Raw genomic sequence first — 14,214 nt, forward strand, 5'->3', positions numbered from 1 at the left:
TCAAGCATGGAGTGGGGCAGCCTCGGCGGCGCTGACTCCTGTCTAGCCGGCTCCAAGGAGATGTGATTCTCTTTCGTCTGCCGACCTCCGCCGGGCCGCTGCTCGTCCCCCAGGGAGGGCTGGTTGGGGCCATGAAGCGCCCATGAAGCTTTTCTGCGACGAGTGGCCCTTTTGCTCGCGGCAGAAAAGGGCTCCTCAGCAGGACTCGGGTCCTTAAAGGGCGGGACAGGGGGGCGATCAGACGTAGCCAGGCGGCCATGGGGCCCAACGGCACCGAAGAAGACTTCTTTGCCAATGACACCACCTGCACCACTCCGGAAGAGGAACCGGATTATAACTTCGCCGCCTTGGTCTTCGGCGTCTTCCTCATCCTCTTCATCATCAGCGGGAACTTGCTGGTGTGCCTCAGCGTCTGTACGGAAAAAGCGCTGAAGACCACCACCAACTATTTCATCGTCAGTTTAGCCGTGGCGGACCTTCTCTTGGCCATCCTGGTGTTACCTCTTTATGTCTATTCAGAGGTAAAGTCCAGCCAGCCTCTCGCTTCTTTTCCTCTGACCTTTCTTTCCCCTTGTTCGCTTCCGAGGAGAATTATTGCCAGCCGATCTTCTATTTGAAAAGAGAGGCACCACTTAGGTTGAGAAATACCTATGGAAATATTCATTTGTTTATTTACTTATTTATTTACAATATTTCTATACTGCTCCCCATTGAAAATTTCGGAGCGGTGTACAAGATAAAATAAAAACAAAATAAAACACTTTAAAATAGATTTTAAAAGAAGCAAAATGTACAGTGAACTGTGGCTGGTCATTAAGGAAAGGCTTCCTTAATATGACTCCTTTCACAGTGTACTGTGTGATCAAATGCAATTAGTGGGTTAATGACACTTGTGTATAACGGGTTTCAGCCGATGCAGCTTCTCATATCACAGGGTTGCACTGGTGCAGCTTCCAATTTTTTCTCCACTGCACAGCTATCTTAAGGCTGCAATCCCATGTCTGGGATTGTAAGAAGTAAGAAGTACTTAAGGCTGCAATCCCATGTCTGGGATTGTAAGAAGTAAGATGTCTCAGAAGTAAGTCCCATTAAATTTGAGGGACTTACTTCTGAGTAGACAAATGTGCGGTCGTGGTGTTAGTGTACTGTTGTGTCATGCGCTGGCTAGAGTGCTGGGTTTGGAATGCGAGCACCAAGCTGAAATTACTGCTCTGCTAAGGAAGATGCACAGGGTGGCAAATTTCTCTCCCTCACCCTCATCTTTTTTGGGCTAGCACCACTTTTTTCTTGTGCTGTTGAAGTACAAAAGTTCATTGCAACTGGTCACCATTACCGCAATATAAATCCCGCATCGGGAAATCTTTGTATGAAAGCTTGCCATGCTCGTCTGCAGCATTGTATAGGTGTCTAGGTTCATGTAGCAACAAATGTTGGAAATTGACAGTTTCAGTGCCATGGTCTGTACCCGGGGGTATTGCACTGTTTAGGTGAGCCTGTAGCACTAGAGGGACAGTGGAAACACAAAGCGTTGGAATTGGCCCAGCTCCTGAATGGACCATGACCCTTGCATGTACTTGGTTTGTTAGGTAGACAGGCAGGGCACCAGCTCCGAGAGGCTGTACATTGTGGACCATTGTCTGCTGGAGATGCATCTCTATTCCCTGACAATAGCCAGTGCAGAAATACACTTCAAATGAAGTGGGGTTTTCCCCCCAGACTAGTATAGTTGTACAGAATTGATGCTGGAATTCTGTAGTGCCCTTGTTTCGTGTGTGTGTTTTTGCTTATAAAGTTTTCTGCCAGCACTCCCATCATATGCCTCTGTATACCAGCTGCTGGGGAACATGAGCAGGAGGATGCTATTGCATTCATGTCCCACTTGTGGGCTTCCTATTGGGGCATCTGGTTGGTCACTGTGTGAACAGAACGCTGGACAAGATAGGACTTTGGCCTGATTCAATATGGCTCTTATATTCTTAATATATAATGTGTCTGTTAAGAACATTAAATGTATTTGCTTAATGTAGTAGGAAGGCACATGATGCAGCAACCTTGCTGAAATTAAGGGGGTTTGGGCTTGGTTAGTGCTTTAATGGGAGACCGTGGGAACTCCCATGTATGTCACCTGGAGGGAAGAGAGGTGGGGTATAAATATATATAAATGTAAAAATATTTCTTAATGAGAGCCACTGTGATGTATTGGTTAGAGTGCTGGACTAGGATTGGAGACACCCAGGTTCAAAACCCCACCAAGCAATGAATCTCGTTGTGTAATCATGGGCCAGTCGCCATCTTTCAGTTTAACCTGCTTCACTGGGTTATGGTGAGAATAAAATGTATATGTGTAGTGGGGACAAACTGTGTACGCTGCCCTCAGTTCCTTGTTAGAAGGATGTAGTATAAATATAATGAAATAAATAGTGTTGGTCTCTGGAACTGTACACACAATCTGTCAACTTAATGATAAGATAACATATTTAGGATGGTTTTGCTATTTTCATTGCATATGCATTTCATTGCAACTACAGTCCTTTATGTCTTTACACTAACATTCTGAGCTGATATATTTGGTTTTCTTTTTAGGTATGTGAAAAAGCTGATACATTTGATTCTCTTTTTAGGTATGTGAAAAAACTGAGGGATCATTTGCTCAAAGCCATTCATTACATCTGTTGCAGAAATGAAGTTTATGTTTAGATCACTCTCGTCTAAATCCAACATTGCCTAAACGCTGGTTACACATTGTTGGCTAATAAATAGCAAATCTACAATAATCCTATCACTGAGTGATGTAAAAGTTGCAGGTATCTGTGTAACCTGACGAAATAAGCTGGAGGGATTGGAAAATAAATTAATCTGTGTTCTAACCCAGTTTCAATATAGTGGAATTTTATGGATTTGTGTAGTATAAACACTGTTAAATCAAGTTGTGGGTTGAATCTAAGCATGTTTACTCAAAAGTAAATCCCACTGAATTCCTAGAAAGTATGCTAAGGAATGCAACCTAAAATTCTCCTTTGTTCAAGTAGCTTGGTTAAGTTAGCTAATTGATACTTGGAAGGCCGATAGTGTCTGGGGGGAGCAAGGATTCTCAAGCCAAAATTATATGAGGGGTCTCCTGAGTTTGACAGATGAAATAAATATTTAGATGCTGTTTGCAGAGCTGAAAAACGTCTTGTTCCAGAACTAAAGACTTGTTTATAGGATTTAGTTTACTTGATCATTGGAAATTTGTGGAACAGCTAATGCTGCCTTGAAGATAAAACTTATAGGCAGCTAGAATTAAGAAATGAATAAAATGTAGATTATTTTCTTTTTTTATTTACTTGTAAGGGCTTATGGCAGTGTTCTTAGACGTTTATGTGTGCGTGCATTTCAAAAGGCCTCTGCTTCCCAGATTAACCAAAGAGTAATGTTCAAAGTAGGTGTGCCAGTCCCTCTTAGATCTGATTCAAAGTCATTTGAAGTTAATGGAAGTCTTGTGAGGCAGAGGTGTGAGAGGAGCTAAATGTGGAGTAGATTGAATGTCAGGAATATGTATTAGAATATGAATTAGAAACAGTGATGCGATACATACTGCACCCTATTATTATCCATTATCTTAGCAGGCTGCTATTAGGTGAAAAAAGCACTCATGTTTCCAAGGGTACCTCTCATTTAAAGAAGAAAAGAAGCCTGTTGAGCTAAAACACTCTTCCCATGTATGTGCTAGTGAATATAGCTATTCCATAATGTTTGCTGAGGGTCTGATCTGAGAATCCATTGAGGTAAACAAAAACATGCCACTATTTTGACCCTTTGCAAGCGGCTGTAGACTTGTTTCAAAATATACAATTCTGTTTTAATGTCTCTACTGTACATGCAGTTTTGAAGGACTCATGTTGGCTTTCTCTGGAAAATGTCTCATATTGTTCAGTTTAATTTACAATAATTAGAAGAACACATTACTGAGTCCTAGGTTCTCTTGTATCCATGCCCCTTTGAGATACTGTAGGCCAGCTTTCCCAACTTGGTGCCATCTAGATGTATTGGACTACAACTCCCATCTTCCTCAGTTGCTGTAGGCAGTTCATTTCATCACTCCATTCTTTGATTTTTACATTTGTAAAATGACGATAACAAGATGGTGGAAGTTGGAACTTACAAAATAGTATAAAACCAATAGGTCAAATGCTCCTTAGTATCTTCCAGCCAAAGTTTAATATAGTAACATCTGTGAAGCTTGTGATCTGCAAAAGGTGGCCACTTAGCACACTGCCAAAAAGCAGAAATGCACCACCAAAAAAGAAGAAAACAATTTTCATAAGCTCATTGACATTTATAGATGCAAATTTAGAAACAGTAATTATAATTTAAAGAGAAAAGCAATCCATCTCAATATAGTGGGGAAGACTGACTACTTGGCCTGTGTTCCCAATCAGTCTGCTGTCCAGGTGATAACTGCTGATGAGCAACTTCAAGCCCCTCCCCCTCTCTTCTAGTTCTTTATCTTTAAACTGATCTTAGACTGGAAAACCTCTCAAATAGAGGACTGTCATCTGACAGCTACTCAGATAAAGGACTGAACTCTGTAAAGTAAGACACGTGGCCACCCTAGGAGTTCGGTTTTGACTGATCAATATGATATATAGTGTGCAAGGCCAAAAATCTGTGGAGTTGCAGGAAGTTATTATAGGGCTCCAGCAATTTGCTGGGCTAAATTTTGAAGACTGATAACGGCTTGGACTCGAAACCTAAAACCTTGATATTCAGAAGCCTCCAAGAGGGTGTGGCTTGTGGAGATAACAGAGGCTCAGATGGAATTTCCCAAGTGTCTCAGGATAAATGGTTAAGCATCAACCAGTTTGGATTGAAATCCCTCAAAACATGCAGTGTACAGTGTAAGGACAGTTGCCTGTGTATGCAACACATTCGAAAGCCAAAGCAAGAGGCAGATAGGATTTGCTAAAGGTTTATGAGATTAGTATTCCCTGGAAGTGGAGAGCCAAAAGTGGGGCAGGGGAGGGGGGTCTGGAAAATATAGGAGGGTTTGGAATAGCTTGGCACTGTAGGAAAACTCTAGAGTAGGTCTGGGCAACAGCCTGTGACTTATCAGGTTAAATGGAGCCCACCAGCCATTTATTGTGACCTGCCAGGTGTTTGACAGTCTGTCCGTCCCCCACCTATTTTTGCAGTCTTGGGCAGGCAGCAGCCCAAAAACACAATATATATTTTGCTACTTGTGGCTGCCTTTAGCCTCCTGCACTAGGAGATATGTAAGACCAAATACAACAAATGGTAAAGGAGGAGTAGGAGGAGCAGTGGTGGCTCCCCTCCCCCTCTTTTTTTTTTTTTTACTTTAGAGAGAAGCTCTTTTCTATTTTTACTATTGGAAATCCCAGTAGTGGTGGGAGCATCACCAAGAATAATGAAGTTGTGCTGGCTTAGCAGTGGGACTATTACTTATAGCGTTAACACTATGTATTTAGCATTGTGTTTAATACTGGAATTGAAAACACACCTCAGTGTGCTGCATACATTATTATAACTACTAACTGACCATGTCAACATGTTTGAGAGGAGTTGATGCAGTAGTGCTTTACCTATAGTGTTATCAGTTGTCAAAAATATATACGTGAAACCTACACTTGATATGTATATCATATCTAATATTTATTTTAGTTACTACAGTTCTGTACCGACCAATAACCAAAGGTCTCTGGGTGGTTCATAAGATAGGACTTAAAACCATAAAATACATTTTTAAAAATTCTACTAATAACGCAATTTCTATTATTGTCTAGTGTTAGCAAGCAGTTCCTTTCTCTCTTCTGCTTACCAGTTATGGGAATACTTTCAATATTTTCTCAAGTTGATAATGGTACGATAGACTTTAATGATGATTCTGAGATGAATGGTTTGTGGATGGCAGCTCATTAAAAGTAAAAAAAAGTTGGTTATCAGATCCTATTCATGCTGTTTCTCATAATAAGCCTAATTAGCTTATTATGGTGATTTCAATCATGCCTTGGTGACAAGATGTTTTGGTACCTGAGGTTGAAAATACAGATGATCCCTTGAAAAGTTCTAAGTATAAATTCAATAATTGACCATATATAGCAGGACCAGGGAAGTTTTTTCAGCGCAAGGGCACATTTCCTCTTAGGGAACCTTCCAAGGGTCACATGCCAGAGGTGGGAGGGTCTTCTGTGAAAAGTAGGCGGAGCCTTCTCCCTGTTTCCCTCTCATGCACATGCACACAGAACAAACAGCCATTCATTCACACACACCCATACACACGCACCTGTATACTTGATTAATGGTCTAATTTGTTTTTAGCTGTGTATATTCATTGTTTTATATTGTATGATTTATCTGTACACCACCCTGAGATCTTAGTGATATAGGGCGGGTTACAGATGTTTTAAATAAATAAATAAATATACACACACCCCACCCATGCAGCAGTCAGGTTTTTAAAAATCCTCCATTGGCACCAATGCAGGCTTTGTAAAAGCTTGATTGCAGCAAAGGGTGATTTTTCAAGGTGTTTTTTTTACAGTGTTCAGGGAGTGGGGTTTAGCCATTCCCTCTCCAGCAGTGACTCACCCCACTCCAAAAATGTCCCCGTCCCCCCAGGTGTGGAAATTAGGATAATTTAAAGCATCTGTTGATACAAACAGGCTTTCTAAAAGCCTGATTGAAGTACAGGGAAGCAGAGGGAAGGCTCTGTGGGCTGCATCTGGTCCACGGGCCAGATGTTACCCACAGTGATATACAGCTTTTGAATACAGTTTTGAATGATATGGCTTGATGGCCTCCTTGTCCTTGAAGCTGTTGTTCAAAAATCTTGTAAAGCAGATTCATCTTCTTGGACTGGACTGTGGTTTTGCCATGTAACAGTCTTCCCAGAAAATGGATTTGATCCAACTTAAGTTAGATGCAATGAAGTCCATTGATTTCAATGAGAACTAGCTTAATCATGTAAATCGCCCAGAGAGCTTCGGCTATGGGGCGGTATATAAATGTAATAAATAAATATAAATAAATGATCGACTTTACACACTGAGTTCAATGGTGCAACTAAATTATAGACATATGCACCATTGAGTTCAGTGGGATTTATTCCCAGGTAAGTGTGCACAGAATTGCAGCCTTAGTCTGGGTCCAGTTCAGTGTGTTTAGTTCAGTAATTGCACAGCTGATGAGCTAAATACCCACAATGCTGTGTGCGGATATTTAGCTGCAATTCTCTCCTCTTCTCCAGTTGATGTTTTTTATTCACTACCCTTGTGGTCTTCCCACTCTCTTTGCTCTCTCTGTTCCACATAGTCCTGAAAGGGGTCACACTTTTTGTGGTTACATGAAGTGAACATCTATTCCTCAATTTCACACGATTATATGTTTGTTCATTCATGCCAGGTACAGCTGTACCCCTGATCTGCACCCTGAATTTAATAGCATTGGCGTGCGCACAGGGGATGCAGAGGGTTCCATTGAACCCCCTAATGTGCCGCCGCCGCCATGTTTGCCCCGTCCTTGCTGAACCCCCTCTGAGGCCGCTGCGGGCCGAGCTAGGCGCCGTCACTCCGGAGACGGGTCAGAGGGAAATGTGCAGCGCCGCCCGTCAGAAGCCGCTCCAGCGGCTGCGCCCGCCCCACTCCGGTTCCTGCTCTTCCTCCAGCTCCGCGCCTCGTTGTGGTCACAGCTGCGGTTCCTGCTGCTGGGCCTGGCGGGGGCGGGGGCGGGGGCGGGGCCTGGCTAGGTGTATGGCAGGGCCAGTAAGTGCAGTTTGGGCTTCCCTGCGGAGCGGAGACCTTTGTGGGTGCGTTCCTCCGCTGCTTTCCCCAGTTACCTCCTTCCGCCTTTCTCTTTCCCCGCGAAGGGCCAGAGCAGGGAGAGTGGCCGGCGGGCGGGCGAGGGGCTGCTGCGCTTCCCGCAATTCACTCGTCAGGCGCGTTCCTTCAGGGGCAAAGACAGATGTTCGGGGAGAAGGGCTGCTCTCCCATTTCCAATTCACAGAGACCACTGGAAGAGACCTGCTGCCAGCTCTCCTCACAGAGGAGAGCTGGCAGCAGCAACGAGGAGGAAGAGAAGAGCACCACGTGCGAAGGAGGTGAGGGGGAGAAGGCCGGCCAGCGGTGGGGCTTACAGTCAGGGGCCTACACTGTTCCTAGCTCTACAATACTTATTTTTCAAGCCATTCTTTTGGTAAATATGGTATGTGTGTCTCTTGTGTCACTTTAAAACAGAGCTGCAGCACAATCCTATGTATGTCTACTCAGAAGTAAGCCCCACTGAGATCAATCAAACTTACTCTGAGGTAAATGTGCACCGGATGCAGCCTGAAAATGAAGAGAGGATGAAGAAAGGACAGGAGAAAAAGAATTGTAGAAATAGAATAGCAAGGTAACTGTGGGATATTTAACCATATTTAAAGACAGTAAGTACATCCCACATTGGGATATTTAACCATATTTAAAGACAATAAGTACAGCAAAATTAGTGCCCTTCTACTTCAGTCCCAATCAAATAATTACAACAGTGAACCAGCCAGGTCTTCCATAGGAAAACTCTGTACCAGGTGATAGTTATTTTTAAATTTTAATTAAAAATATATTATCCTTTCCTATAACAAAATGGTACTTACTCCTAAGTAAGTGTGTCCCACTGAAGAAGGAAATCCTATTTGATTCCTGTATTCCTGTTAGTGTGACATGATAAGTTAAAGGCACAATTTTATGCATGTTTAGACAGAAAAAAGTCCTTCAACTCCTAGAATCCCCTAGCCAGCATGGCTGGCTGGGGTATGCTGAGAATTGTAGGACTTCTTATACAGTATGTGGGTATGTGGTGTGGTTTGGCTTGAATTGCTTGTGTCTGGATTTCCTTTCTGGACTGGACTTGCTGGTTACATGACCCACAAGCCCAGGTTGTGGTATAGTCCTCTTCTTCTTTTGTGTTTAAAAGCTGTAAAGTATCCTGTGAGATCTGGAAGACTCACAACTTTATTATGGCATAATAAGCTGTTGTCCACTGGCCTCAAGTGCCAAAATGACTTTACTGGCTTGGCACTGTGAGTTTAGGGGTGGGGTGGGGGGTCATGTCATTTGCTATTCCGCTTTGGGCAGCAAAATGTCTTGGACCAGCCCTGGCAAGAGCTGGCTATAATTTAGATACTGAACAATATGCATTGGGTTTCCTAGGTGTACAGGGCCCAGGTGTCTCAGGCAGGATCTACACTACTGTTTTCATAGAATCATAGAATAATAGAGTTGGAAGAGGTCTATAAGGCCATCAAGTCCTGCTCAATGCAGGAATCCACCTTAAAGCATCTCTGACAGGTGGTTGTCCAGCTGCTTCTTGAATGCCTCTAGTGTGGGAGAGCCCACAACCTTCCTAGGTAACTGGTTCTACTGTCATACTGCTCTAACAGTCAGGAGGTTTTTCCTGATGTCCAGCTGGAATCTGACTTCCTGTAACTTGAGCCCATTATTCCGTGTCCTGCACTCTGGGATGATCGAGAAGAGATCCTGGCCCTCCTGTGTGTGTCAATCTTTCAAGTATTTGAAGAGTGCTATCATGTCTCCCCTCAGGCTTCTCCTCAAGGCTAAACATTACCTCTGTTTCCTTTCCCCTCCGGGACACTCATACCTCTCCTGTCTGCACCCTCTCTCCCTCTTCTAGCCCCACACATAGGGGCATTTCTCTCTCTTCTTTCCCCAGGGCTCCCCCTACGCCAATCCTCTTCTTTTGCCCTTATTTTATTTAGAGTATTTTTATTTAGAGTATTTTTATCCCGTACCTCAGCCTAAAAGTCTCCCGGAGCGGCTTACAATTGATCAGTAAAGAAGACTGATGTGCCCTTGTGACGGTTTCCCATCCTCTCTTTTCTCCTTCATCTCCTGTCTTCTGCCAATAGCCCCTTCGCGGCCTTCCAGAGATGCCCCTAGTTCCAGATCTCCTACACTCCCCCAAGTTTTCCAAATCTTTCCAGCCAGCCCTCTCTTATGCTAGGCTCGCAGCCACCCCTCGTCCTCACTATATTCACCCCAGAAGTCTCTCTCCTGGACCTCATTCCAAATTCTTTGCTCAGCAGCACACAGGGCAATCTTTTAAAATCATTATTAGGCCATTTGATGTATGGTGTATTCTATGTATGGTGCTGGAACTTAAGATGACACTCATTGTTGTTAATGTGATAGAATCTGTTTTAAATGTGAATCTGTTTTAGTAAGTTTGGATTAGGTCATTATCTGATTAAATTTAAAGATGGTGAAAATTGACTATATCTTTATATATACCTGGTTATCACTACAGCAAAAAACAGTATTCAGAGTCTCCATTTTAAAATGTGTATTTTTAAAGTACAGATTACTTGTTAATTAAAAAAAATACAGTTTACTTCAGTTTTAGTTTATTTTGTTTGTTTGATGAATGGAAAAAAGTCCTTTATTACTATATATTTAATCAATGTTTACCTTAAAAAAACCAACCCCTGGCTGAACCCCCTAATGAAATGTGCTGCGCACGCCTATGTTTAATAGGATTCTAGAACCTGGGTACAAATCCAATATGAATGCATGTAGACAAATTATCACAGCTATCTGAATGAGCGTACAGTGTAAACACATGTTTAGTGTCAACACATGTTCATGTGATGTGTAAACAGCCCCTCATGGTTACCATTTTGAGAGATTGCCAGCATCAGTTTGCACCAGGCCTCAACTTCTGAATCCTTTTAAGGTAACACTTTTCCCGCTCTCATTCATGAGAGTTAAAATAGAGACCTTACATGGAAACATCAGCTTTGTTTTCAGGGGATTTTGGCAAGCTTTTCATATCTAGCATATCAGGGGTGTGGACTTTGTAAGAAATACAGAATGTCACTAGCGTTACAATCATATTTGAAAGGTTGGCAGCTCTGCTGTAATCCCCACAGTATCTATTATTTCTTCATGCCAGAGCAGAGAAATTCTACTGCAAGCCATTTGGAGTAGGCAGAGCAGTGTGGAATTATTTTCTCTCTATTAAGATCCTAGTAGTTCATTCTATCATCTCCAGCGTGAATTCTATTAGTATTGGATGAAAGGTGATGCCAGCAGGCAGTCAATTTAATATTATAGCCCTTTTCTTTCAAGGTTGATGCTCCCTATTCAGTCAAGTCTGGGTTAACCACTTAGCTACTTATTTTTTAATACAGTTCATTAGGAAAGCAGAATGAATTATTAGCGGTTGGCTGACTGGTGCCCCTCTTGAATGTTTTTATTTCTTTTGCTTGCTAGGAGGGGACTTACGGTGACTTTCAAGGGCAACTAGTTATTCACCAGGAAAAATGTGATTAACCTGGCTGGGGCTTTCCTGTCCCCAGTACTAATATACAGGCCTTTTCATGCTTAGTTCATCTTTCTTTCTTTTTGTCTTTTCTCTGCATATTTTTTCATATTACTCTGTTTATAATACATCAGAGATCCTTTGCGATGCAGGAGCATCCTTTTTGAATAAAAACCCCAACAAGTGTGAAGTATATCTCCATTGGCTTCATAGGCCCTGAAGTCCAGCAGCAACCCAGGCGCAGAGTCTGAGGGAACACTGGTGTTGACTGAGGATGCACTGGGCCTGAGCCCTATTGTTGAGCCCAAGGTACCTGAGACCCCTCAGTCTGAACCCCCAGAGAGATCAGCCTTGGAGGCTAGTTCCATAAAGGGGCTGACATACTTGCCTCCAAGGGCTTTGTGCTCCATCAAGGTGGTGTGTCAACACTAGAGATGTGAAAGCCCGGGAAACTCCACCCACCCACCCTGGAAAAAATCGGGAGGGAACAGTTTTCCCCCTGTTTTTTCAAAGCCTTTTTTCCCCTGAAAAAATGAAAAAAAAATGAGGAAAAATGGATTATAGAATGTTTTATTTTAGCATGATGAATAAAATGTTTAAAACAAGGTGTTCATATAGTTACTTCTCCAAATGATTTCTAACAGCTATGTACAGTATCAGATTATTACAATTTCTTTGCACTCGAGGACAAGCAAGTCCTAGGTTGCAAACTGAGACTACAACTCTCAAATGCATTTTTGCCTCTAGGGGACACTGCCATTGAAGCAGAGACCGAAACTGATGATAGCTATAGCTCAGAAAATGAGTCTGATTAAATGTCATTTGGCATTGAATCTTGGTTCTTCCCTTTTTTTCTCAGTTCTTTTTATGGGAATGGGTGCTTTATGCCTGCTTGACACTGCGGAGGACTAGCAAAGACATAAATATTTTTCTTTCTTACTAATGTTGATGGTTTCTTCTGGGTTTTTTTTTAATTGTTTTTTTAATGTTCCTCATAAACTGACAAAACCAAAGAGGTCCCTTACACTTCAGGGGTTCCTTAAATTCAGGAGCTTGTAGCTCCATTTGTTACCCCCCCGCCTCAAAAAAGGGGGGGGAATTCAATTCAATTTGTAATAATTGTTTGAATACACTGTACTTTTAATATACTAAATGTAATAATTTTATGCCAAACCTACTTGTACATAAATGTAATAATTTTATGCCAAGCCTACGTGTACGTAATTACATTTTATTTTCCTAAAGTAACAAAGTGACTTTCAATCTGTAAAAAGTGCTAATACTGCATATTTTCTGAAAAATACCATTTTTCCCCGGACCCCCTCCCCCCGGAAAAAAATGTTTTTTCCCCCGTGACTTTAAAATTTCCAGAAATTTTACATCTCTAGTCAACACAGAGTGCATGAGCTTGTGGAGAGACAATGAGGTGTTAGGTTCCAGGCGAGGGAGCTGCCCTTTTAAGCTCTGCATTCCACAGCAAGGGGTGAAGTCATGCAGCATTAAAGGGCTCAGTAGAGACTGATCTCTAATGGAAACAACTTGTCTCCTCCCTGAGCTTTGTCTCGAAAACCTATCACTGACTGATGTTGTTTTCAGTAATTTTGATCTCGACTGCACCCTGCTTGCCTGTTTGCTGCTGTCTTCTCCCCCTACTCCAGAGTTTGTTGGATTGTACCCTCCTAACCTGCCAGTGGGTTACGCTTTACTGGGGTAGGTTAATAGGATGTATGCCAAATTATATTAGGTATATTTCTGACTTTAAGGCAGTCGACATTCAATACAGAACAGGCTTTTAAAAAAGAAGCATATCCACTTTTTGGTTGGTTGGTTGCTTCATCAGAGTTATGCAGAAGGATGAATGTTGAGAAATGCAGTTTCCTGTGCCATAGAAATGGGACCTGCTGTATTTATTATTTATTTATTACATTTATATCCCACCTTTTTTCTTCCAAGGAACCCAAGACGGCATACATAATCCTCCTCCCCTCCATGTTATCCTCACAACAACAACCCTGTGAAGGTAGGTTGGGCTGAGAGTCTGTGACTGGTCCAAAGACACCCAGTGGGTTTCCATGGCTGAGTGGGGACTAGAACCCGGATCTCCCGACTCCCAGTCCAACACTTTAGCCATTACACCACACTGGCTCTCTTTTTATTCCTTCCACACAAGTTATAAAAGGCATAGGATTCCTGTCTCAGCCCTACTTCTGTAAGCTTCCATTCCCCTCACATGTGCCACCCTTTTGTTGTGTTCATGTTGGCGCAGTCCTTCTGCCTTCCATGCATTGGAGCAGGGAGGCCTGCAGTCTATGGTTCGTGTGTAGGCACCCTGCATCATTTAAATAGTGCAGGGTTCTAGATTGTGTGTGGAGTCTACGTGCCTACACTCTCTGCTTCAGACCTTCCCCCACCAATGCATGGAAGGCAGTATGGGTGAACTGGGCATACAACAGAAGGGGTGTGGCCAACAAGTGCGGCCCCACCGAGGGCAAATACTCAAGTAGAGCTTTTACGGTGTAACATTTTGCAAGCTCCTGTCTGCAAGGAAACTCACCTGAGCAGCACATCCCTTAATCCAGGAATGACCATGATTTGAAGTAGCATTTGCAGGAAAACTTGTTGCATAAACATCTTTCCTATTTTTTTTAAAGTAAGTGGTAATTAAATGAAGAGGAAAGGAAGTATTTCCAACAGATCTGTTCATTCAGCATGATTGAAAACAGGATTTCAAAAATGACCCTTTTCCAAGTTATTTTTGAAACTTTGTCATGGCTGTTATCTGCTACAAACAGATACCTGGGACATTGCATTTCTAAACCATTGGCCCCATATTATTCTGACTTGCTACAGACTGTACATAGGGGCTTTCATCAGCCATCTTTTTATGTGTGTGTATTGCTC

The 14,214-nt window shown here is 42.5% G+C and overlaps 1 protein-coding gene across 1 annotated transcript in view; it reads left to right on the forward strand.

Annotated features, from left to right (window-relative positions):
* The first annotated feature begins 257 nt into the window (after positions 1–257).
* The window catches only part of DRD4 (dopamine receptor D4), a 43,055-nt gene continuing 29,098 nt past the window's right edge, over positions 258–14,214 (forward strand). Inside the window, exon 1 of the mRNA XM_063118404.1 lies at positions 258–521. Within this exon, the coding sequence (XP_062974474.1) occupies positions 258–521 (264 nt within the window). The remainder of the gene's footprint in view (positions 522–14,214) is intronic.

The sequence above is a fragment of the Elgaria multicarinata genome, chromosome 2 (assembly GCF_023053635.1).
Source record: "Elgaria multicarinata webbii isolate HBS135686 ecotype San Diego chromosome 2, rElgMul1.1.pri, whole genome shotgun sequence".
NCBI classification, from domain to species: domain Eukaryota; kingdom Metazoa; phylum Chordata; class Lepidosauria; order Squamata; family Anguidae; genus Elgaria; species Elgaria multicarinata.